The 26408-nt window shown below is 29.3% G+C and overlaps 5 protein-coding genes across 6 annotated transcripts; 3 read left to right on the top strand and 2 right to left on the bottom strand.

Annotated features, from left to right (window-relative positions):
- Positions 1-774: 774 nt before the first annotated feature.
- LOC130899578 (kinetochore protein NDC80 homolog) lies at positions 775-4065 on the bottom strand. Its single transcript, XM_057809613.1, has 9 exons — positions 3659-4065; positions 3449-3602; positions 3309-3395; positions 2908-3133; positions 2727-2851; positions 2457-2669; positions 1616-1945; positions 1233-1562; positions 775-1139 (listed from the first exon to the last, which is right to left on the bottom strand). Exons 1-9 carry the CDS (start codon positions 3763-3765, stop codon positions 804-806), a joined length of 1908 nt encoding a protein of 635 aa, XP_057665596.1. The 5' UTR covers positions 3766-4065; the 3' UTR covers positions 775-803.
- Positions 4066-4479: 414 nt separating this feature from the next.
- LOC130899579 (S-adenosylmethionine decarboxylase proenzyme) lies at positions 4480-15112 on the top strand. The gene is made up of 6 exons (XM_057809614.1): positions 4480-4787; positions 6557-6643; positions 9415-9847; positions 11458-11550; positions 12091-12246; positions 13652-15112. Exons 1-6 carry the CDS (start codon positions 4666-4668, stop codon positions 13787-13789), a joined length of 1029 nt encoding a protein of 342 aa, XP_057665597.1. The 5' UTR covers positions 4480-4665; the 3' UTR covers positions 13790-15112.
- A 2710-nt stretch (positions 15113-17822) lies between these two features.
- LOC130899306 (sepiapterin reductase) lies at positions 17823-20281 on the top strand. Its single transcript, XM_057809153.1, has 3 exons — positions 17823-18236; positions 18287-18536; positions 19664-20281. Exons 1-3 carry the CDS (start codon positions 17979-17981, stop codon positions 19942-19944), a joined length of 789 nt encoding a protein of 262 aa, XP_057665136.1. The 5' UTR covers positions 17823-17978; the 3' UTR covers positions 19945-20281.
- A 325-nt stretch (positions 20282-20606) lies between these two features.
- Positions 20607-23115, bottom strand: LOC130899305 (uncharacterized). 2 transcript variants are annotated; one of them, XM_057809150.1, is made up of 6 exons: positions 22959-23115; positions 22775-22904; positions 22257-22684; positions 22061-22180; positions 21721-22000; positions 20607-20945 (listed from the first exon to the last, which is right to left on the bottom strand). In XM_057809150.1, exons 1-6 carry the CDS (start codon positions 23006-23008, stop codon positions 20685-20687), a joined length of 1269 nt encoding a protein of 422 aa, XP_057665133.1. In that variant the 5' UTR covers positions 23009-23115; the 3' UTR covers positions 20607-20684. The 2 variants fall into 2 exon arrangements, with proteins under 2 accessions (XP_057665133.1, XP_057665135.1); XM_057809152.1 differs by having other exon boundaries at positions 20783-20945; positions 21714-22000; positions 22959-23099.
- A 1689-nt stretch (positions 23116-24804) lies between these two features.
- On the top strand, positions 24805-26004 carry LOC130899226 (uncharacterized). Its single transcript, XM_057808994.1, has 3 exons — positions 24805-24971; positions 25028-25330; positions 25772-26004. Exons 1-2 carry the CDS (start codon positions 24812-24814, stop codon positions 25315-25317), a joined length of 450 nt encoding a protein of 149 aa, XP_057664977.1. The 5' UTR covers positions 24805-24811; the 3' UTR covers positions 25318-25330; positions 25772-26004.
- The last annotated feature ends 404 nt before the right edge of the window (positions 26005-26408 follow it).

The raw sequence follows: 26408 nt of genomic DNA, 5'->3' as shown, positions 1-26408 counted from the left end.
GGAATGTTCAATATATTAATGCTACATAAAATGATTCAAACCTTGCTTTCACGCACGAAATAATTGATTTTGATATCTATACTTCAAAAATTTTTTCGAAATGTAAAAATAGAAAAAAAACAGACGGAGTCATATGTAGGTTGTTAGAAATATTTACGAAATAAATTTGGTAATTTCGTCAACCTTATGTAAGAATTTACAGTTTATGGGATATAGTAATGTCTAAAAGGGTGAAAAATAAATTTAGGTATGTAATACTAACGATTTGGGAGGATACAATGTCATTTTTTATCAACTTCATTTCGAAATTAAAATTTCATCTTTTAAATCAATTTTCTAGTCTTTTGTCATCACTTCAGGACTCAAAGTTGAAAATAAAACATTTTGGATTGAAAAATTACTAGTAACATGCCTTTTTCAGCGTAATATTGACATACTGATAAGTATGCATTGGTTTCTTTTTACAAAAACAGCCATAATTAATGTTTCCATGTATTATTCCACAATGTGGAGACATAGGTAGAGTTGGAGGAACGGTTGACCCATTATAATGCCTTAAAAATGTGGATCTATTGACGGATAGCATTTAGTTGGGTCTACAGTCTCCAATCAGAATTCTATTAGAAAAAATAGAACAAAAATTGATGTTTTTGTTATTAATTTTGTAGTGGAGGCACCAACAGTAGAAGAAACACAAGTTAGTTTCCAATAAAAAATCAGGTCATCCCTGAAGAATGGTTTGTACAATTATAAGGGCAGATAATAAGAACATAATCCACTATAACAATGTTTTATTGTAAGATCTATACATCAGGATTCTTTTCGTTATTTAAACTTTCTAAAAATACGATAAAATCATTTTTTTCTTCTAAATTCACTTCAATCGCTCTTTCGACTTTATTCTTCAAACCTTCTAAAATATTTGCCAATGACAATGTGTTGTTTCTGATTATTTTATGTAAATCGATAAAGAACTTTACACCGTTTTTCTTTAAGTTGTCTAATTCTTTGCAAAGTTGTTCTCGCTTCAATCCCAACTCTTTGAATTCCTCGTTCAATTTATCTACTTGTTTATCACCTTTTAAATCTTTTATATTGGACAGTAGTTTGCGTTTTTCCAGTTCCCATGCTTTCATTTTCTGAAATTGATAAAAAAAAATCTATTAGGAAAACAAAAAAGATAAACGTGTTTGAAATAGAAGAAGTATAAGAAGAAGAAAGTGTTTGCATACCTCTACTTTATTATTTTTAAGCTGATTTGTATTTTCACAAAACTGCGTGAATTTCTCCATAACATCATCAATGTCACTTTGTATTTCTTTTAAGTTATGTTCCAAAGTTTCAATTTCGATCTTCAATGGATTCAATTCCCTTTCTATCTCATTTATTTGGCTTTCTTCTTCGTTTTCTATCTGAATCTTCTTTTCTACTACATCAAGGATTTCCTGTAGAAACTCATCACGATGGAACCCAGTTTCTTTGAGTAATAGTTGCTTAAGATGAGGTTTCTTTATACAAATCAACATCAGGGCTCTATTCCAAGCTATTACGCGGGATTGTAACTAAAAATTCGAAAAAAAAATAATGATTTGTTTATACACTGTACGTTATTTACCTTTTCGCGCTCCTCTAAGAACCTAGTTTCAAATTGTTCTTTAATTCGTTGGGCGCATTCCTTTTTCTCTTTATAAATATTCAATTCGTTGTTCATCGCATTTATTCTATCCAACATTTCACGTTTTTCTTGATACGTGCATGGCTGTATTTTTATGCTCGCTTCCAATTTTACAACCCTAGCCATTAATTCGTTTTCTTTTTGGATCAATTTTTCTAATTGTACTGGAAAATAATTCAGTTCCGCATCTACTGCTGCTTCCTTATCGGCATCTGTTCCTTGAATATCATTTAATTCGTCCAAAATTTTTGCATATTGTTTCTCTAAAACCTACAAAAATAATTTTATATACAGGGTAGTCTAGAATTAAGTAATTTCTTTAATAGAGCTACAGAACATACTGGTTACGCTACCACTACACCAACACTTACAATTACACTGTCTGACCCATGTTTCGAGAAGCAAGTTATTGTCCTCAAAGAGTGAAGGTAAATAGTCTACATTCAGTCTCTGAAGATGATAATTTCATTGTGTTGATATCAACATCTCTTACAAATCAACATTTCAACCGATTTGATCTCCATGGATTTCTTTAAGAAGATGTAATACCCTCCACTGGTTTGAATCATAAATATGTATGAATAGTGCAACAGTTTGTAGTTTGGACTGGCACAAACTCTATTATTAATGCAGTTTATCTTAAAAAATTTCCCAAAATATCCTAGTATAATATATCAAAGATGTAAAAAAACTTTGGAAGGTTCAAAGTTGATATGAATATGTAAATATATGGATTGGTATGAATAAAAAACAAATTGATAGGCTTGTGAGATTCGATCACCTTTTTCTCTAGCTCCAATTCTTCCACTTCCGTTTGCAGAGTATTCCTGTAAGTACATTTTTTGTCATAATCATTTTTATTTTTGAAATAAGTAGCTGTATCTATTCCTAAAGTTACGGCAAGATTTCTGAAAAACTGGTTATTAATTTCTTCTATTTCTCCTTGTCCACTGCAGAATTGGTCATATCGCATCAATAAGTAATCCAGACTGATCTAAAAAGAATGTTTACAACAAGTTATTGATTTAAAGTTTAAAACAAAATTACTAACTTGTTTGTGTTGTTCCTCTTTGCTCATTTCAGATATATCTACTGTAGCCCTATCCACTATAGTCACTTTGTCTACAAGCCATCCAATAATACCAATTACTTGAGGCCAAGAATGCATCGTATTCACTGAAACAGGAAAATTGTAAAGCATAACACACTTTTTATGTCTAAATATGTTTTACCAGTTTTTAATGTGGACTTTGTTAACGTTCCTGGATAATTCATTGTTTTCAGTATACGAGGAATCTCTTCCTTGTAATTCTCCATTGTAATCTTCACATTTGGAAATAACTGACCCAAAAGCACCGTAACAGTATAAACAAACACCTTGATAGATGGCGGTTTGATATTTTTAATGGTAACCATATTTTCATCAAACAAACCTGAATTAACTATATAATTTTGTACCTATAACACAAAAACAACCTTTAGACAAAAATATATTTTAATAATTAGTAATTAAAGCATGCTATAAATTATATATATATATATATATATATATATATATATATATATATATATATATATATATATATATATATATATATATATATATATATATATTAATTAAAATATCAAATACTTTTTCATACTGCCTAGCCACCCATGTTTTATTTGTACTAAGTTTCTGTATTGTTTTCCTTTCTATTAGTGCTGAAGTTGGGGAAATCTAAAACGAAACATGGAAATTATTGTAATTTTTATGAAAAAGAATCAACATACTCTTGAACGGGAACTGCTGGCACTTCTTATAGAAGCTGGTGTTGCGCGTAATAAACTTCTTTGTCTGTTTAAAGGTGTTTGTTTAATAATCAATTGATTTTCGGGTGATAAAGTTCTTTTAGATTTAGTTAAATGAGTACTTTCTTTAGAATATCTAAAATGTTTATTCATAAAGTAAAACCAATTTTAAAATAGTTGAAAGTAATTTACCTTCCTACAGAAGTTGATCTAATTTTATCTCGATTAGAATTGGTGCACATAATTGATGAACCCCTCGTTCTAACTGGTATATGACTCAAACTGTTAGATCTCCGCATTTTCACTAAAAAAATATTTTACAAGCATGTAATTTGTTTATAATCGTGATCGAATGATCTTATCGAACAAATTATACAAAAAACTATGTTTTCGTATTTAAAAAATAAACTATTTTCACCATTTGTAAACTTTTGAACTATATATGATGTAAAAATAGATAAAAATTATTATTCTATGATAAAAAAATACTTCAGCTTGTGAATTTTTAATACTTAGTATTTAGTTATCGATAGTATAGTATATATAGTTATAGTAACCGTTTTCAAGGATTTGAAACTTTCCGTTTTAAATGTTTTTGACAGATGTCAAATCTTCTTGTTTTAGATATTTGTATTCCATTACACAAGTTCATCATCACTATTACACTATATTCCCAATTAATTGTGAACATTTTATTTATTATAGAATCTAATTCATTTAATACGATAATTCTAATATTATTCTGTCTGAAATATAATATGATTATCACTCAAAAACTTTATTTGTTTTAATAAAAAAAATACAGCTGCGTTGCCGTGAGTATTTGCTGATTAAACTTCAATATTATGATGTTTAAAGGACTAGTTGTTACTTTATATATTCTTTCTTTTCACATACATTTACTTATCCCTAAAGGAATGCCAAGATTATTACAAATAAAATTTGTTCATCCATTTCTATTTATTGGTATCATAATATCTATAACTTTAAAAAATGGGAAATTTAAAGATATTATTGTCTATCTTGGCAACTGTGTTGGAGTTTGTTTACATTACGCGCATCCAATCCAATGTTGTATACAGCCGGCGTTCAACCGTCGTATGAAAATACCGATCTGCTCATGCTACTATTGGATATAAAGAACCCGAATTGAGAATATTCTTCATTAGTCCCAGAGTGTTCACAAAGAGAGGGTTGAAATGGCAGCGACAGAAGTATTAAACGATGAACATTTTTTCGAAGGTGTTGAAAAACTTCTTGAAATTTGGTTCACCACTACTCATGAAAACTACAAATCAGCTGATCTAAGAAGGATTCCGAGGTATTGTAATAATTTTTTTCTTTATAATAAATAAGCTTTAATATTCAACCATGCATTTTCACTGTTTCATATTGTAGTTTTAAATTACAGTCAAACAATTTTGAATTTAATAGAATGGAAAACATTGATTTTTATTAAGCTTCTTTACTAACATGTCAATTGATAGGGTTATTTACACGTTTTGATCGGAATTTTGATAATTAATTTACAATTTCTTAATCAAATTTATCGTGATATTACTGCGGTTTTTAAGACAAAAAAGGTTAATTTCTTTTGTTTTCAATTATACCAAAAGTAATTTTTTTTGAAATTATTCACCTTGTACTGAATTGATGTCTGTCATTTTGAATTCAACGTACGCCGTTTATTTCAATATAAATATATTTCTTGGACATAAACAATATCAATGTTGGTTAGAATGTAAATTCAATGAATAAAAAAATAACTTAATTATATAAAAGGTTATGGTTTGACTTGTTTTTTTTTTTTGATATTTATTTAGTTATAGTTAAAATGATGTAGACTTAGATATCTGATGTTTTGTGATAACATCTATATTACGACCCAACTAAACTTGTGTATAAGTATATTTCTAACCTGGAATTCCGTCTATTTCTAAATAAATTTATTAAGATATATTTATGGACATAACCTTAACTTCATTCTAAGGGCAAGTAATTTCATTAAATTCGTTATTTTTACATAATTTGCCCGCTTTAACAGTACTTTTTCTAAGAATCAAACTATTACAAATAAATGTTTTGTAGATTCTACTTATTTTTTTGGGGAATAGACACTAAAGAGTGACAGAATTGATAGATAACATTCCCAAACTAACATTCTTTTGAGGGACATTCTATATATAGTCTAACAAACTCTGTCTATAGAATTGTACGGCAATAATGCACATGGATCTCAAATTTTCAAGGTTATAGGAAAGTTTTATACCTGGTATTTTTTTTGACATGATTTACATGCTTCTTAGCTTAATCACAAATTATCGGTAAAATTTTGGCATGACGTGTTAAATACAAACAAGTTATAATATAGTGTGATCGTACGAAATTATAATTAGAAAAATTGATAGCTGCTACATAACAACTAAAGAAGAAGTTGAAATATATTTTTATTCTTTATCTATTAATTATTATAAGTATTATACAAGTTGTCATAGAGACTGCAATGAATTGAAATATCAATTTTTGCCATTTTTAAAATCTAATTTCCAATAAGAAAAGACCTAAAGTCAAGGCAATTTAGCAATAAAAAAATGTATTTTAAATTATATATAAAGAAAAAAAAAAAGAATTATATACCAAAAAGCCTGCAGACATACCCATATAAATTATTCACCAAACTCATTACTGAATAACAAACTTGACCTATTATCAGCCTAGAGAACAAGGCTTCAGAGCTGGATATGCTAATAAAAAGTGTAGAATACAAGCCCTTAGTATTAGTATTTGTCGACTGTGAAAAGGCATTTAACTCATAAACCACGATGAATTGTTTAAAACTATAGCAAACTGCCGTTTAGACCATATTTTTATATTGAGGTTAGGTTAGGTTATTTCTATATTGTGGCGTCCCAGGTACGAAACACACAGAAACAGCATATCTTCCATCTGATGCCTAAGGTCAGGTTAAGAGGGGCTTATGTCCAGAAGTGGACGAGATAGGTTGCTAAACGATGATTATGTATAATATATTACATTGATTAAATGAAGTATATGATTTTATTTTGTATTAACAAATATATTTCTTTGCAGATCAAAATTGGAATCCCTAATGAAGGTTGTCCGGTGTGAAATAATCAGCTATGTAAAAAATGACCAAATCGACGCTTATGTATTAAGGTAAGATTATTTTATGAATATTAATACCTATTTTTAAGTAAATTATAAACTATAAATTTAGATGGGAAATCCAGTTTTTTTGTTTATTTATAAATATGTATAGATTAGCAACAATTTTGCTTCACACTGTATTATACTATTACATTGTCTTTATTTTCTCTTCTTTTCCGAAACCATTATGTTTATGTACGAATTTAGTTAACCTCAAGTGCTGTCAACGAATTACGTGAAAATATTCCAAAATATACTTTTATTTTGATATTACTACTAATTATGTTATCTTCGTTATAAAATAATTATTAATTTTGAAATAAATAAGGTCCATTATCGAGAATTTTCGAAAAATTCATTCCATTTTAAAATTGGCATAGTAGTACAAGACCACAATTAGAACAAAAAAAGAAGATTATATCGAATAATATTAAGAAAATATTTACAATATTTGATTAATTAAAATAATTAAATATACAGTATGGTGATGTTAAAACATCATATCAGTAGATTAAATTAAAAACGAAGTAAATGTATATTCATTTTTAATAAATATGAATATATAATAAACAAAAATGTTCGATATAACTAGAATCCAATTTCTAAGCTTAGATTTTAATAATATTCAATTTTATCTTTTATTTCAAACCATTTATCAAAAAATAGTAAGTGTCAAAAATATGTAAGATATAGTTTTTTAATTTCATCTTTTAGAATTATTCTATGATTTAAAAAAAAACAATTATTTTTACGCGTTTTTAAAATTAACGAATTTAAAGTTAAAATTATCTTCCAATGAATGACTTGCTAATTTTGAAAATAAATAATAAGACATATATAGCCGTTTTTAAAAACCTTATCAACGTTTTTTGGTTTTCGAAGATAACCTCACGTGTTTCCGCAGTTGGAGAAATCCGATTCTGTATTTCACGACTTCAGATCAATACCTATTTCAAACGCGTATATAAAATTTTATATCAAAATATGAAGGAAGTTTATTTATTTTGATTTAAAATTCTTTTTTTAAACGTTTGACCTATTTTTCACCAGATAATAATATTGGATCTTGTCATAGAAATTAATATAATAAATAGGGATGAGTGTTCTAAATAAAAAACGACATACCTACATTCAAGAAATAGAAGAACCTCGACCTTTGCACCAAAATATTAATCAGTAACATAGAAAATTGTTACTTAATGATTTACAAATTCGATTTGAAACTTTTATCAAAGAATGTACTCTATGAGGTTATCGATATGTGGATGATGATAACGGTAGCATGTATTTCTTTAATGTTATTAAAAATAACTTGACACGTTTCTACCATTTATAGATAGAATGATCATTTTTTCTTAGTTTTACGATTCATTCTAATTTAACCATACCGGTTCGTCACTATAACATATTTTCAACATTTAGGTTAAAAAAGAATCAGAATAGTTGATTTTTTAATTATTCTTTATAAAAAAATTTATTAGCTGATATATTTTCTAGTATTTATATATACTTATAAATATAACAAAAAATGTTCTTCATTTCTACCAATACCCAGTGGTAATGATGTCATTAATCGACGCCATATTGGCTGGCGCGTTGATGTTTAATATAGGCGCTAAATTTAAATTATTGCTTTTAGTTGACATTGAAATATATCCATAGTAACGTATAGAATTCAGTGGCTCTCAAGGTTATTATAAATATAATTGAAACCTAAATGAAAATAATGGAGATATTAGCTATTACAACAGTGAGTGGTGTCATTTTTGAAACGCGATTTGATTCATCTAATTATTTTAATGAAGATGAAATATTTGTTTGTTGTGTACATGAAATTTAAAAAAGTTATTTATGGTCCTTAAGTTACAATTCTTTCACCAGAACAATACGGCGTCAATTATACTTTAGAATACAAAATTCTAACTATATAAATGTCGAAAATAGGGTAACAAATTTTTTACGTCAGTACTTATCTAGAATTAAATAAGATGTTCCTATTATTTCATTCAAGCCGACTCTGTCTCTAATTATGGCAGTTCACCTTTTTTTACCATCTTCTAGACTTTTCGTTAATGAAAACACCTGGAAAATGTTTCTAAAAATAACTTTCAGCGTCCCGTATGTCAATTGCGCAATGCTTTCTCTCATACATTTTGTGATGTAAATGAAGCTGTGCGTTTTAAAACACAAAACTTATAAGAATAAACTAACTTAGTTCACTCATTGTTAAAAATGATCATCTTTCTAGGTTATGTACGCGACATCACTTTGTATTCAAATATTTTTTCTTTGATACACTTATTTTCAATTTTTTATGATACATTTTTATTTTAAAACTTGGGGGCGATACGATTTAACTGTTTTTTCATTGTTCTATTGAGAAAAAAGTTAACTTAATGTTACGAACTGGCAGCTAATTGTTTTTCTTTTGACCTATTTACACGTTTATGTTCTTGTGACCTGTTTTCATTGAGACTATTTGTTATTTGTTTACGACAAATTAGAGATTTCAGGGAAACAAATATTCTAGAATGTGATTATAGTATGTAAAGCGAGTCTCTTAATTTAAAAAGAAAACCTAAAACTTTAAAACAACAATAATAATGAAAAACTAACAAAATAAAACAATTCGGGTATGCGGTCACTTCATGAACATAACCTATAAACGTATTTTCATATTTTTACAGGTTAAGACTTAATTTTTTCGGGTATACAAAGAGATTTTTATTGTAAATTTCATTGAATCATAGTCATTTGAAAAAAAAAATGTTTTGTTTCAGTGAGAGTTCTATGTTCGTGTCCAAAAGACGTTTCATATTGAAAACTTGCGGCACAACCACGCCTCTGTTGTGTCTAGAGCCACTACTTTTGTTGGCGGAACAATATGCCGGGTTTACCGAAGTCGAGGATCTATATTATTCCAGAAAGAATTTCAAAAGACCGGATTTGCAAGTTATACCACATCAACATTTCGATCAAGAGGTAGCCTTGCTGGATACCTTGTTTCCAGATGGGGCGGCGTATTGTTTAGGCGCGGTAAACAAAGATTGTTGGTTCCTATATACTCTCAATCCGCTTCCGAAGCGCCTACCCTCTCTACCGAATCCCGAAGAACCGGATCAAACTCTGGAAATTATGATGACCGATTTGGATCCAGAAATAATGTCTATATTCACCAAGGAGGAGTGTTTGAACGCTACGGAAGCTACAAAGGTTCGTGTTAACATTTTGTTCCACTAATTTATCTTCCGTTTAATATTTGAAAAATATTTTCTATTAATAGTCTACTCTGTATAAGTTGTATAACGATTGTTTAACAGCAGAGCGAATTTATCCAATTTATCAATAAAATTGTCAATTAAGAATAATTCTTATTGACCTTCAGTTCAAAGTACAAGAAGGTAGAACAGTTCTTGTTGTTTGTCGGTTGATTATAACACTAATTGTGCTTTAAATTTTCTCAATTGATTCGAAATACTACGATAGTTTAGTTTATGTACAAGGGAAATTCGAAAAGTCTTACTTTAGCTACCAAATGTTAATGTACCGAACATTTAAATGAAAACTATTGTTGATAAGGTAAATGTAAGAGTTGGAATTGTCTGGGTGGTTTATATTTATATTTTGCTTAATTAAAGAAGTATTTTGCCTCAATTGAACCACCAAAGTTCTATTTTAGCTCCCTATAAGTAAAAAAGACCGAGGAGATCACAATTTTGTCAAAATTGTTGCTATAGAAATCATAATTCTTATCGTTATGCCTTTTAAGATATAGATTTGTGATCCCTCACCCTTTTTCATCCATAATTTTTTTTTTCTGAAGTAATTTTATTGTAGAATTTTCCTTTTGTCATATTTCCTACCTAATCCATCACCTCCATTAACTTGTGATTTTGAAATTTGGATATTGAAAAGCAGAAATTTTCAAAAACTTTAAAAAGTATAGGGAAGCATAAAGAAATGCTTCTCTACAAAGTAGTTAAACCTCTAAATATGGAAAGTCAAGCTAATGAAAATTGCTGGTGGTAATTTTAGAATAAAGAAATTGAACGAAGCTGAGCTGTGCTGCTAGTTGACCACTACCATAAAAAAATTGAGAAAACTTGTCACAGAAAGAAACATTTTTACATTTTTGAACATTTACTAACATTGTTAAACTTTTTATTCTTCCCATCCTCTTCTTATTGTAATTAGTATCCTTAAACCTTCTCAGGAGTTAACTTACGCCTCCTTGCCCTTTTCGGCTAATCGTTTCCTGTTCCTGAATTATTTTCTTTTCTTCCAAAGTTTTCCTTCCGGCATAGTTCTTGATTAATCCATTGTCTTCTCTTTATTTCTCTCTATATTACCTACCTCCATTATTTTCTTAGTTGTTAGTTCTTTGTTGACTCCAAAAATACTCTCAATCATCATGTTAACTATCTAAAGTCTTAGATATAATTTTCCATGCTCCAAATATACTTTCAATTACCTTGATGTGCCTTCATGCTCCACTTCCCTTGTGATATTGCCTTTTTTAAAACGTTTACTAATGTTATCTGCAGTCTGATTGGGATTTGAAAGGTTTTAATACCCTTTCCTTTGAAAAATAATACATTTGAAATGTTTCCATCAATTACTGGTAATTGAAACATTGCTAGGTTGTAATAATTTTATTTATAAACAATTTCCTGTCAATGATGAGAATTTTCCGTGATAACAGTTGCCTTCTAATAACCTTTGGTTACAATATCAATTCTTTCAATATATATACACATTAGTTTTTGTATGTAAATATACGAGGTGTACAAAAAAATTACTTTTACTGATTTTTTAATTTACAGAAAGCCGGTATAGATAAAATTATCCCAAACATGATTATAGATGACTTTCTATTCAATCCATGTGGTTACTCCATGAACGGAGTCACTAAAAATGTAAGTATTGAATTATTAATAAATTTTGAAAATAGTTTTTCAAAATTCATCGTTTAATTTCAATTTCCATAGCAGTAATTTAATAAATCCATTTTTTGTTATAAATAAATTAAAATTAGATGAGAATTGGTTTTCTAAAACAGTTTTTTAAGTCTATATAATACAAAAATTGATTTAAAACAGGAACAGGATGAAAATATCCTTCTCTTATTTCCCTTATAAAACTAGGGAGTGATAAATAAGTATTTATATCTTTTTTAAATATACATTGATCTATTTTATGTATTTTCATGCTTGCTAAGATTTGTTCTGAATTGGAAGATGTAAGTAAAATAGTACAAACCAAATAAAAGAAATAAATAATACATTTAATAATTACAGTAGTACCTCGTAAGGTAAAAATAGTTATCATTATTGCATCTTTTGATTAATTTTTTTTCTTATATCATTTTTAGATTGTTAATAATGTTGTGGTATTTGTTATCTAATCACAATCGTAATTTTTGGTAGCGTTTAATTAATTTAATTTAATTTTCGTAGGGTTGCTACATGACTATCCATATCACACCGGAACCTGATTTTTCTTATGTCAGTTTTGAGACCAACATTCCTTCAAGCTCTTACAAAGAAATCATCAGCAATGTATTGGAGACTTTCAATCCTGGAAAGTTTACTGTCACCGTGTTTTCCAATCAAGTGAGTATGAATAATGAAACAAATATTTTCTTCACATATCAACAAAAAGAAGCTAAAGATTGGAAAAATTTAGTTTTTTTCCTGTCCAAAATATTGTATAATTTCTAATTGAAGATTATAATTAGCAATAAGTAACTTTGGATATTAATTTATGGAAAAGAAGAAACTGAAGTTTGTAAATATGATTATTTGTCATTCGAAAAGTTGTTTAAACACCAAAAAACAATTCTAATTGGAAATAAAGTCACTAAAGCTTGTAATAAATATCATAAAGTCTCTTGGGAACCTAGATTATCGAAGAGAAGAAGCTGAAGCTTGTAAAAATAATGATTTGTCATTCGAAACGTTATTCAAACACCAAATAACAATTCTAATTGGAAATAAAGTCAATTAGGCTCCTAATTAATATCATAAAGTCTCTTTGGAAAGTAGATTATCGAAGAGAAGAAACTGAACTTTGTAAAAATGATTATTTGTCATTCGAAACGTTGTTCAAACACCAAATAACAATTCTAATTGGAAATAAAGTCAATTAGGCTCCTAATTAATATCATAAAGTCTCTTTGGAAAGTAGATTATCGAAGAGAAGAAGCTGAAGCTTGTAAAAATTTTCAATTGCCAATCAAATTGTTGAGGCTGCTGATAAATATTTTAAAATCCATTTTAAGGGATGTACAAAATAATTAAAAACTGTATAAGCCAGAAAACATTTGGAATTTCGAGGTTATATTTGAATTTAATACTCGTCTTTGGTCGAATTATAAATACAGATGATTTAATGGCCTTCACTATGACTTGATGAAATAATTTTGATTATTTCTAGAATACGTATTTTTTTATCAAATGTTTTTGAATATTTTTATGTAATGTGGCAGTTTATATGAAATCTTAACATGATAACCCTATTCACCTATCTTATTAAATTTTTACAAATATTTTTAATTCGATAAGAAAAAATAAAAATAGAAAAACAAAATTTGATGATTTTGCCAAAACGGTATCCTTGAAGTTGTTAAAAATTGATAACGATGAAAATTTTTAAACAGATCAAAAACTGAAAGTCATATCAATAATTATTTTTAATACCAGGGGAAATTCCGATGTTTCAATAAATCCTGTGAATAAATTATGGATTTTTTTTATTACTGACTTTGCTTAATTTGAATTCTTATACTGTGCTATGTCTCATTTGTACCTAATTATCTTTTCGGAAACCTTTAGGGTCAATTATCATCAGATGTTGCTTTAACCTAACTTTATATTCAAAATATACAAATAAATAGATGTAAAAAGGTGTTATAGTGGATTAATTTACTTCTATATGTAAGTTCTATGATGTTTCTTTTGATTTTTAGGTCATTATGATTAAATTTATGTAATACAAAAATGTTTTTTCTTGTTTCAGTTGTCACCTATTAAAGACACCTCGAGAGAACTACTGTTCCTCGAACAATTGGGCGACTGGCAACGACGGGATGTTCAACAGTGCAGCATCAAAAACTACGATCTCGTCTACGCCTTTTTCTGTCGTTTCCCAAGCTGAGGGTATCCGGGCGAGCTGTGCGAGTGTACAGCTAACCGCTACCTCACCCATTTCCTTTCCTCTAATCCTTTCCCCAACAAAAATATTTCTTCCATTTTACCCCTTCCATGCAAATCATCTCACAATAAAATTCCGCATCTGTTACTTCATTCATTTTTGTTGCATTTCAATAATAATTTTGACGTCGACGATTTTAAAAAGAATTTGCCAAAATCTATCGTGCCAAGTTTTTTGTTGTATTATGGTTATTCGGTCATGGCTTGCGCGCTTTTAACAAAGATCGGTTTGTTCAAAACGAGAAGCCACGATTTCATCGACCCTTCGACGCATAAAACCCTATTCGGACCGTTTTCGTTCTTCTTCCTCTATTTCACTCTATTCGCCCCAGTATTCAAGTTTACAGACTTCGAATCTCCACTGGTTCTGTTTTCGTGGTGGCGTAACAAAATATCGTGAGGACTACCAAAAAAACTTTCGCACTAGGTAGTGAGATGAAGGTGTCAAAACATCTTTGATCTATTTATTTATCTTTGTCTCCACCTTTGTGAAAGTTTTAGCAAACGAATTTTTCCGATTCCAAAGTAGATGAAAATTTCAGTTTTTTCGTAAAGATTGTTTGAATTGAGCAACTGGAGAATTTTTTTCAATAATATCAGGGTTCAAATAGGTCCATTCGGTAAGTTCTAGATATCTAGGCAAACTTTCCTTCTCAAAGCTTATTTTTTTCTAAAATAAAAAAAAAGAAGTTATCAAATGTTGAGTCGACCATACGGCAAACTGTATGGGTAAAATAATAATAAACAAATAACATATTTACTAGGTAAATGTTTTTATTGCAATGATATATGAAGTAGTTCAAATGTACCTCCTTAAACCGTCAACTTTACCAACGTTTATACATTAAAAAACAGAAAACTCCCTTGACAAAGGCATAATATGGACTAATACAGACGTAGATCGTCTTTGAAAGTAGTTTCTGCTGCGTCGCAGTCCCACGATGCCCCAAACAGGCTTTTAAATTAGTGACATTGTTTTCAGGCATAAAAAATGTTGGAGAAATCAAATATTTTGGTTATAAATAAAATATTTTGAATTATTGATAGAATTGTTGAAAAGTACAAATGATTGCATATCGTTCTTAATGGATTTTTGTGTTATTACACTACAATTTGCCTCTTTGTCGACTTGTAAATTTAGTGGTTAAATAAATATATTGTGACATTTTAAATCAAAATATGTAGGAAATAGTTGTTCAGAAGTATCTATATATTTACAAACTGTTAATGATTATGTAAAAGAATAAATATAACTTTAGTAGAGAAATACATTTTATTTTTTCCTTCTAACCACTACAGACATGACCTTTGGTAACGTCAAGTAGGGCACAACTGTACTATGTGCCTAAACGGCCCCTTTGCCGCCCACAATGCTATTATGAACCTACTACAGACCATATGGATAATAATAATAATTTACACAATTATTTGCTAAATTTAATCTCTAAATGCTATCAAATTCATGTTTTTATTGAAATGATATATAAAGTAGTTCAAATGTACATTTCTAAACCATCAATTTGACCAACATTTTTAAATTAAAAAAGAGATAACTCTTTACAAAGGCATACTGTGGATTAATACAGACATAGATTGTCTTTGAAAGTAAATTCTATTACCTCGCAGTCCCACAGTGCCCCAAACACTTTTAAATTTGTGGCATTGTTTTCAGGCATAAAAAATGTTGGAGAAATCAAATATTTTGGTCATAAATGAAATATTTGAATTATTGATGGAACTGTTGAAAAGTACAAATGATTGCACATCTGTTATTTTCAAAAATAAAAAAAAGAAGTTATCAAATATAAGTCCACCATACGGCAAACTGTATGGGTAATTACAAGATGTATTGGCTAAATTTCATCTCTAAATACAACAAATTCATGTTTTTATTGAAAAGATATATTAAGTAATTCAAATGTACCTTTTTAAACCAATATTTATAAAGTAAAAAACAGGCAACTCTAAATGGACATCTCTTGACTTGTGACGTTGTTGTCAGTCATAAAAATGATGAAAAATCAAAGTATTTCTGTGAAAATTTTCTATTATTGATGAAATTCTTAAGTACAAATGATTGCATATCATTCTTAATGCCTCTTCGTAGACTGTAACTTTGTAAATTCAGTGGTTAAATAGATATCATTTTAAATCAAAATATGTATGTTCAAAAGTACCTATGAAACTGTTAGATAATAAAAAGAATAAAAATAACTTTGGTAAAGTAATACCTTGTAAATTTTCCTTCTATCCACTTTATTTATTCGTGACGGCCTAATAACTACTTAATTATTTAGAGTATACGTGAGATGTACCAAAGGTAAAAAGAATGTAGGTATGTAATACCTATCTTGCATTTCGAAATATACGCAGTACCCTGATAAATGATTATTTGTTACAAAATATGTTGAAAAGTAAAATCACGTCATATTGAGATTTTATTCATACAAAACTTTATTAATATGCATTATAATTAGATTTAAATAGAGTAAATAAAAAAAACAGGTTATATTAATGTATACAATTCCGAAAGTATGATAACCAGATCATGATCGGATAGTAATCCAGATCCCGTTCACTGTCATTCGAATACTGAACGAAGTAATAGGATCATTTTCTCCTATATAATAATATTATAATGTTATAGTATGTCATGAGAACTTTTCGGAAACTAACCCGGATCACGTTCACTGTTGTTCGGATACTGATCGAGTTAATCGGGTCGTAGTCATATGATATGATCCTTCCTACCCGATTGAATTAAATGTACTTTAAAACCAATGTTCTATTCTGGTTGATCAATGGATAAATGCGATCAGTTGAAACTTTTCTTCATTTGTCTATGGTTTTAAAAAGTATTTATTCCCCTTATAGGTATGGTTGTCTACTATATTAACGGTTTTTTATACTTTTCAGCATTTTAACATAAAAATAGGTTAATGGCATTGAACTTTGATTCAAAGTCTGGGTAAGTGGGTAAATCGTTGATAATTCCTCAATAACAATCATTAAACTCTATTCTATTCAATTATATAACTGAATGGAATGGAAAAATAAATTAACGAAACAATTAATAAAAAAGGAAAGATCTTGTTGGTAGAGTTTTAAATTTGAAATTTTTATCTTTGGATTAGTTAAGTCAATAATATGGAGGGTAAGTTAATATTAAAGGTAGGTAGAAAGTCGTATGAGTTCTTGTTCAAAAGGGCCCTAACTATTGATAGATAGAAAAAAAACACCCATATATTTAATACTCCGGGTATACTACTATCTATCTCCCTCTACTCTATTCCATTGGTATCGTCATGACAACGAAGTTTCGGGTGGGTAGAACAGCAAAGGAGGATAACAAGTTTTTATTATAATGGCGAGTAGGGAGGGGTAAACCGATGCTCTTTCTCTCTGTTCCGAAAGTACCACCCACTTACATATTGCTCTCTCTATCTTCAATATTATCGCTATGGTAACGGTACACCCCACCCACCATAGTCAGTATTACAGTCTACTTATGATGGAATCAGCGTTGCCAGACTAAACATTGTTATCAGATTATAACCTACTTTTTACAGTTTTTGATAATTTCATCATTATACAATTTTTTATTTGGTCAAATAAATTCATATTTTATTTTTGTTTTGCGCCATCTAGTCTTGTTGTAGCAAAAATATGTGATATGTTTATCATTTTTTATTGATTTAATACAATTTGGAAAATATTTTAGGTACATATAGATAGTATGTGAAACTGCATGTATCTGCCTCACTGAATATCATGGTACAATTATAAAATTGTGATTGTATTTGTTGATAATCATTTTTGATTTAACAAAAAATATGTATTTCTCTTCAAAATACATTTCTTTTTCTTCCTTCATTGCAATTATTATTGTTACTACATATTTTATTTATAAAAAACACTTTGTCGAAAGAAATATTTTAACATAATTTTAAAGAAAATCTGATAGCTTTGGCAACACTGTGTCTTAATTTCGTTAATGGCACCTGACAACGCTGATATGCTGCAGTTTATCTATGTAATTATCAAATTGTGAAATCTCTTTGCTGTAATCATTGGAATTTCTACCGCGATAGGGATTTGTCACAATACACGTTCAAATAATCATCATTTTCACGATGAATTCTATAGATTTTACAAGTAAAGCCATTGTTTTTATAACGGGGGCTTCCAGAGGTATAGGACGAACAATTGCTATCGAAATATCAAGAAAATTGGAGCAGAATTCAATTTTAATATTACTAGCTAGATCTAAAACCGGCTTGGAAGAAACTAAAACTCAAATCGCCGAGGTGGATAAGTCAATAACAGTGGAAACAATCGCAGTAGATTTATCTAAACCTGACATTAATGAGTATAATGATATTTTCAAAAAGGTTTGTAATATTTTCGTAGATATTTAATGTTATATTACTTCAATTTTCAGGTATTAAGCAGTGTTGATACTAAAGATATTAAAACCGCGATATTTTTCCACAATGCTGCTCATATTGGAACAATTAAAAAGACTACGGATTTAATAGACTTGGAAGTTTGGAGAGAATATTACGATCTGAATATGTTTTCATGCGTATTATTGAATAATGTATTTGTTAAGCATATGAGACCCGTTGCTCCACAACTTTGTGTTATAAATATTAGTTCATTGGCAGGAAAAACTCCTTTATCAAACTTGGGTAACTATTTTATTTTCTATTTGAGTTATAATTTTATAGAACACGGTAAAAATTGGAAATTAGACAACTATGGGATTGTGAAAGTGTTGAAGGTGATCAGAAACTCAACAAAGGCCACATGTTTAACTTTTCATCTCCTTTAAACATCAAATATGGGTGTAGTTCTGAAAGATGAACCTCCTAAAAGGATGTTTACGGAAAAAGTCTCATTTGTCTCCTAGCTCCCTTCAAAGTTATAAAAATTTTACTGAATACCTCCAAAATATGGATTTTAGAGATAAAGTTTTAAACAACAAATCAAGTACATACATTGTTATTACCCACAATATCTTAGCAGGAATCTGACTGTTTTGGATTTTAACAACCAAAAGAATAGGTTTAAGTAAAAATGTATATAACCTTTTTTGTAGAGATTTTTATGAGCTTAAGTTTTTGCTAGATTTCTTTTTCTCCAAAATCAATATTTCCTTCATTCGAGAAGGACTAGGGTGGGCTGAGAAACCCCAAAAGCAGCTGTTAAAGCACAAGAAGGTAAAAACCAAAAAAGAAGCACTCTGGATATGCCTTTTTGAGTTAGATTGCTTCGAAAAAATTTTATATCGTTATGAAAAGTACTTGGATCTATGTAAAACCAAGTAAGATGGAAGAAAAGACCATTACAGGATCATTTGGGGGCTGGTACGAAATACTGGTCACACTTTCAAGCACCCTATATGCAGAACTACTAGAAATAGTACATTGAAAGAAACTCCAAAATGTGACTTATTTTGACAGTCAAATCTATTCTTTATGCTATTAAGACCCAAAATAGGTCAACTGGATTCTAATCATAACAGTCAAAAGAGTATAACCTTTGTAGAGTTTTTTATGATTTTCATTTTATGTATGAAATTTTGATAACTTTGAAGGGGTTGTGATGCAAACGAGGCTTCATTAATCAAAATACTTTTAGGGATTATCTTCTCTAATCAAGCAAATATTGTAGTAAAATCATGCTGGGTTGTTCATCCTTTTGGAACTCTATCTTTAAATATTTATACGAATCTATGCTCAAATTCAAAACTGTTTTATTCAAATATTAACTAATTGTACAGAGTGTCTCAATATATCAAACATATATCTTCTAGGAATGTATGGTTCTGGTAAAGCTGCCCGAGAATTATTTTTCAAAGTATTCGCCTTGGAGGAACCAAATATTATTGTATTTAATTATAGTCCAGGTCCTGTAGACACCGAAATGTTTGACAGTATTGTACAAACTGCTCAATCTGAGGATGTCAGAAATTCCTTCAGGGAGATTAAAAATAGTAGTGTCCTTACTCCTGCGAAGACAGTAAATAAGTTGCTCGATTTAATCGAGAAGGGTGATTTCAAAAGTGGAGATTGCATTGATTATTACGAAAGATAAAGGATTCTAACGAATATGGTTTATTTTAACTAAACTGGTTATTACATGAGCTTTTTATGGACATTATGTACCACAGTTGAGGTATGATATTAAAGACAACGTTTTATTATATTAAATATTGAATATATTAATTGATATAAAATTTGAGTATAACGAAATTTTTTACATATTCTGAATTTACAAGACGTTAATGTTTTTTTGTAAAGTATATTTTATATAGATTTTTATTGTTTTGAGATCTTTTTAATATTATATAGTTTATTGCTATTAAATAATAACTATTTTTTCTATGTATTATAATATTATTCGAATAAATTTTCAAAAGCATTTTGAGTATACTTCTGTAGTATTTAACAAAAGTTTAGAAGTTTCAGTAAATGTATTACTTGTCTTTTCATCAAAACTACTTTGCCTAGTCTTTGAGCTGGATATTAAGAAGGCTCTAAGGACTAAATATTGTAATTTTGAGCACTGATTTAGTAATTTGTGTATGAATTTCACTGCTCCTTAAATTCTGTCAAGTCTTCGAGTTGTATATTAGTCAAAAACCTTATGGAAGGCTCTAAGGACTAAATATTGTAATTTTGAGCATCGATTTACTAACTTTCGTATAAATTTTAGCTAAATTTCACCCAAAAGTAGCATAAAACAAATGAAAAATATCTAAACAAAAATATATTAATTATACTACACTTTAAACTTGAACCAATGAACAAATTAATAATTACAAGATATTGAAATTAAATTTTATTATTAAACTTATCAAATTTCTCGATATCTTCTTTGGTAACAGTAACTTTAATAGAATCTAACGCATTTATTAAATCAATGTATTGGACCTTTCTAGCTCTTACTGAACACCGAGGTAAATCTTTGAGCTCACAGGTAACTATCTCGTCTATATCAAACTTATCGTTACAAGTTAGAGGTTCATAAAATCCATCCGGGCAACTTTTCCATATTTTTATATCATCCAGTTCCATTATGGGATACATTATAGCCTGTAAGTTAATTATTCTAGATTTTTATCTTGCAGGACATAATTGTTTGTTATTGAATATGAATTGCTGAAGATAAAACATGGAAAGAAACTCCAGAATATGATATTGACTTATTTTGTTATTAAAGCAGCTGGTACAGCACTTGAGAAGGTGCAGAATGAACAAGAAGCATTCAGGATGTGTCTTCTTGAGCTGGATTACTCCAAAAACTGAAAAAGAATGAAGGGAAGACAACTACAGAAGTATTGGGTGGTTCCAAGTACTAATAATACCTTCAAGTACTCTACAAGAAGAATTGTTAGAATTAGTACCTAGAAATAGATCAGGAAAGAAACTCAAAAATATGATATTGATTCATTTTGATAGTAAAGCAGCTGCTAAAAGCCACGAAAAGGTGTAGAATGAATGAAAAGGACTCTTTATGTGGATCACTCCAAAAAGTTTGATTTTACTCTGAAAAGTATTTGGATCCAGTAGAACCAAGCTACATCACTGGGTACTGCCGCCTCATGAAGCATCTAATTGGATTAGATTTAGCTAAGGATATAAATTTCATGAGGAGGGAGAAGGAATTGTAGTTTATCCAGTTCTATAATGTCTAATTATTGCCAGACAACACAGTAGTAATCTGTACAAACTTATGTCTCACCTCCATAATGCCAACACAGATTCTAGAGTTCCTTAGAACTTTAGAAGTACAAGGAGACCTCCTATGTAGGAGCATAATAGCCCTTGAAGTTTTAATGGTATTTTTATAATAATTATTACCGAATACCTGTTGTATCAGATCACATATGTCTGATCCGGAGAACCCTTCTGTTTTGGCAATCAAATGTTCCCAACTATTGAAGAATTCCTCTAATTGAGTATTATTTGTAAACAGTTTGAACAGACTTCTTCTTTCGGTGTAATTTGGTAACGGGATGTATAAACGTTTTTGAAACCTTCTGAGGAAGGCAGGATCCAAATCCCAAGGGCAATTGGTAGCTGCTATTAAAAAGAAATTAGGATACGATTCCATTTTATTTAATTGGCATAGTAATTCTGTTTTTATTCTAAAATGAACCGAATGTTTTTATTTTTCACGAGAATTTTGGTTAGTAGAAATTTTTTACCTTCTGGAAAATTCTTGTTCGGAATCTGATCTTTTTCGACAGAATCCGTCCACTTCGTCAATAAATAATAAACAAAAACTATCTTTGTTTCTTATATAATCGAACAGAAATTTTATATTTCTACAAAAATGAGTTTTTATATTTTTTCCGAATAAATTATGAACAAATTATAGATAAGAATAAATAATTTACTTACTTTTCTGATTGTCCAACGAAAGGTGATAGAATATTAGACACAGTTACTGAAAACAGCAGTGCTCCGGCCTCATAAGACAAAGCGTGTACTAGTTGAGTTTTTCCAGTACCAGGGGGGCCAAATAACAAGATACTATTAACAGTTTTTTTATAAGAGAACAACTGAGGTTGATTTTTAGGAAGAATTATGAGGCTTTTCAATATTTTTTTGATTTCCCATAATCCAGCAACTTCATCTAAGCCCTTTATTCTAGGTGCTTCGATAGTAGATTCTATTAATTTTTGTGAATCCTGATTTTCTTTATTTGTTTTGTTGTAGGGCTTATTATTAATATTATTATTATTAAACTTATTAATTGAAATATTTTTATCATTATCTAAAAGTGTTATCAAATCAGATACATGGTTTTTTAATTGAAGTAAATCTACCTAAAATATGTAAAGAAACTTGTTTATAAATAGATGGTAATCATAAACATATAAATCTTTATGTTAAAGATTTATTAGTGACATAATTACCAGAAAAGTGCAGTTATTATTCTCGCATAAAAGAATTTGCTCGATTTTGAGACGACAGTTTTTCAAACCGTTTTTCACTTTTGAATAATCAATTTTTTCCTTATAAAACAGATCTTCTACTTCTTCGTAACTGTAATATAGAAATTACATTGTTATATGCCAATATTATACCATAAAACTTTACCATTCCACTGCAGAATAATATAATGACAAATTATCTTGACAATTTGACATGTTTCGATAATTTTGAGTTAAAAAATGTATATTTTGATGTGTCCTTTGTTGTTTTTAAATAAAAATTGACGTTTGAATGAAAAAAAAAAGCCTACTATGATTGTGTCAAGCAATTTTTTCAGGTTATATTCATGACGTCATTGCGTGACTCAGTTCTATTGTTTACATTTTCTTTTAAATAATTTTCAATGAAAACGGAATTTTAAACGTTATTTTTCATTTTTTCCGATAAATTTAGATTGTAAAACAGCCGTTTGGCACAAAAAATTATATGAATCAATTATACATTTATGTTATTTGAACTTGATAATATACGAGAGTTGTATAAAAAATTTCCTATCTCGACCTGAAGATATCCGCATTTAGCAATATAACCTGGGAAATATATTTGCGCAAAGATGTTAAAAGATTCTCATTAAAATTTAAATCATTTTGAATACTTTAGGTGCAATTTTATGTTGACGCTCCACGCTGGCTTAGAGCGTCAAATGAGGTCAAGTGGTACAATTTTCATTAGAGCGTCATCTTAAATTAATGCAGCGTCAAAAAACTTAACATTGTTCAGGTTTTTAAACTTAATATCTGGTGTTAACTGTTCTAAAAGTGCAGTGAATTACGAAATAAATATTTTATAGTTATCAATAAATTTAACAATATAATATATATTAATCGATGAAACTAATTCACCCATTTAAGCTTATTTGTTTAAAGGTTAACATATTATTGACAGAGGTGGTATATTTTAATATATTTTCAGCGTTTTGAAGCTTAACGTTCTTATATTTAACGCTGTATTAATTTAAGATTGCGCTCTAGTCGAAATTATACCACGTGATCTCAATTGATTTTTCTGAAAATGGAAAAAATTGAATATCAAGCTGTCATTAAATGTGTGTTTTTGTGGGGCAATACGCCTGAGCAAATAAAAAGGGATGAAGACCATTTTTGGGATTGCTTGATAAGGTAGAAGGAGAAATTGTAAAAAACGACCGCATTTGAAGAAAGGGGAAGTACTTTTCCATCAGGACAAACACCTTTTCATACTTCGGCGATCGCCATGATTTGAATTCACGAATTGTACATCGAATTGGTTAACCACCCACCGTAATCACCAGATTTTACCCCCAGCGTTTTTTTCCTGTTTCCTAACCTCAAAGCTGACAGAGAAAGAGAGAAAATGCTATATTGCAATCGTCAACGCCTATTTTGAGGAAAAAGACCGCTAATATTATTCGGAAAGGCTGAAAATGTTGCAGCATCCCTGGATAAAGTGTGTATATATACTTTGAAAGAGACTATATTAATAAATGATTATGGAATAAAACGTTTTGTTTTTTGTTAGGTCTTAAACTTTTTATACAACCCTCGTATGTGCACAAGACGATAATATTTTTTTAATTTGACAAGGCAAACATATTAATGTATATAAAATCTACTAATTGCATAGAAAGTTATAAATGACACGATTTAGTAAACACAAACTAGAAATATTAAATGGGACAAAAAGAAAAGCACAAAAAAGAAATAAAAAAGCGAACCGAATTGTGAAGTAGACAAAACAATTCACGTAGCGGCATCAAAAACATAACCTAAAAATGTTGAACTTTTCTGTATATGAAGCTATTCTAGCAGGTGTTTACCAAAAATCAGTTGCTGATATGATAAAACAGTAACAACCCAAAAAAAAACGAAAAAATTTTAAATTATTTTGAAATTACGGCGTTATCTTAAGCAGTTTATTTAAATGTTCAAAATAAAACTGGTTGCATACTTTTTAATCTAACTGTACGAGAATCAAGGTCAATGACTAATCAAAGTCAATATTCAATTATGGATCCGTGGCTGTGTTGTCAAACAGGCGTTTCGGTTTCGGAAAATAATACAAAATTTGAGTTTGAGGACAATTTCACACCCACTCTAGATAACAGATTACCTGATTCTGAAGAATATCTTGCCGTATTAGGTAAATTATATTTTCAGATATATTATAAATATAAATACGTAATATCGATCTTTTAGAAGAAAAACTAAAAAAAATAAAAGCAGATCCGAATATTTTGGCGCAATTGGTTGCAAAAAGGGAGGCGTGTATGCAAGAATTACTTAACGGTGTTAATGGTAACGGTTTAAAACACGTAGATGATCACATTTTAGAACTTGACGAACCTATTTCAAATTCGCAAGTATTACGGGCGATAGCTCCTCAAAGACAGGCTATAAATCAGGGCGAAGTTGTAGAATTCATTAAATACGACCAACTAGAGTATGAAGACAGCGATTCTTCAGTAAATAGGAGTGAAGACTCTTAATTGATCTAATAGTGTAAGCAATAACAAAAAATTTATTAATAAAGTTTTCTCTGGTTGTTATATATATCTGTTGTGAAGTGGTTGAGTCTCTTAACTGGTTCAATACGATTCTTATGTCAGTTATGGCTTCAGAACAAGGTATATTTCCACTTCGAAGGGGCTACAATAGGTTTCTATTGATGCAGAGTATTTTTTCTTGGACCATAAATTCCCTTTGCTCTTTTATGCATTGAAATTACCTATTTTTCAATAAATCTCTTTTTAAGAGGGCAATTTTTGCAATCTGTCTCCAGAATCAATATGATTGAATAGGAGGCATGAGGATTGGTTAATGTATTATTTATCACAAGCTTTCCATTGCTGATGTTTGACAAGTTTTTAAGACCCCTATAATGCAGATATACTGTAATTTCCTTCATTTTAGAGTATATTCACAATTATATTTAATTTGTAGGTATAATATGAAACCATTATTATTTTTATTGAAGTTAGCTTGGGATAGTAGATATCGTCTTCCAATTCTTATAACAGTGGGTTTCATGGTGTTAGATGTAAGAATGCAGTTGGACATCAACGTTCAAACTAGAAGAATACCACGAACAAGACGCCCGCCACCTGTGATACAAATACACGAGGCAGATAATAGAGAACAAAATGATATTTCGGATAACGTTTCGAACGGTACATAAAATTTAATTGTTTATGTTTATTTAGTCGAAGTATTTCTAGATCATCATTCCATTGATCAATAAGTTCCTGGTCACAGTATTGCATGTATTTATCGAGCTTTGTTTTTTTAATTGGAACAAATACCGTTGAGGTAAAGCGAGGTAAAAAATACAACAAATAACAAGAAAAATAGAAGAAAATTAGTAGCGATTGTTCTTGTATGCTATTGTACCTATTGCAGAAGAAAAACGACTCAATCGTGGAAAAAAAATTATCTTTTTTGCCAAGATAATGCATCATGTGATCATTCGATAAAAATTATGGTTAAATTCAGTGAATTGCCTCGGGACCTATTATATTTTTTAGATCTAGCTCTTAGTGATTACTGGTTGTATTCAGACTTGATATAATGCCTCCAGGAG

Source organism: Diorhabda carinulata, chromosome 11 (genome assembly GCF_026250575.1).
Source record: "Diorhabda carinulata isolate Delta chromosome 11, icDioCari1.1, whole genome shotgun sequence".
Taxonomy (NCBI): Eukaryota; Metazoa; Arthropoda; class Insecta; order Coleoptera; family Chrysomelidae; genus Diorhabda; species Diorhabda carinulata.
The sequence above is the reverse complement of the archived record's forward strand: the minus strand, read 5'-3'. Positions and strand labels throughout refer to the sequence as shown.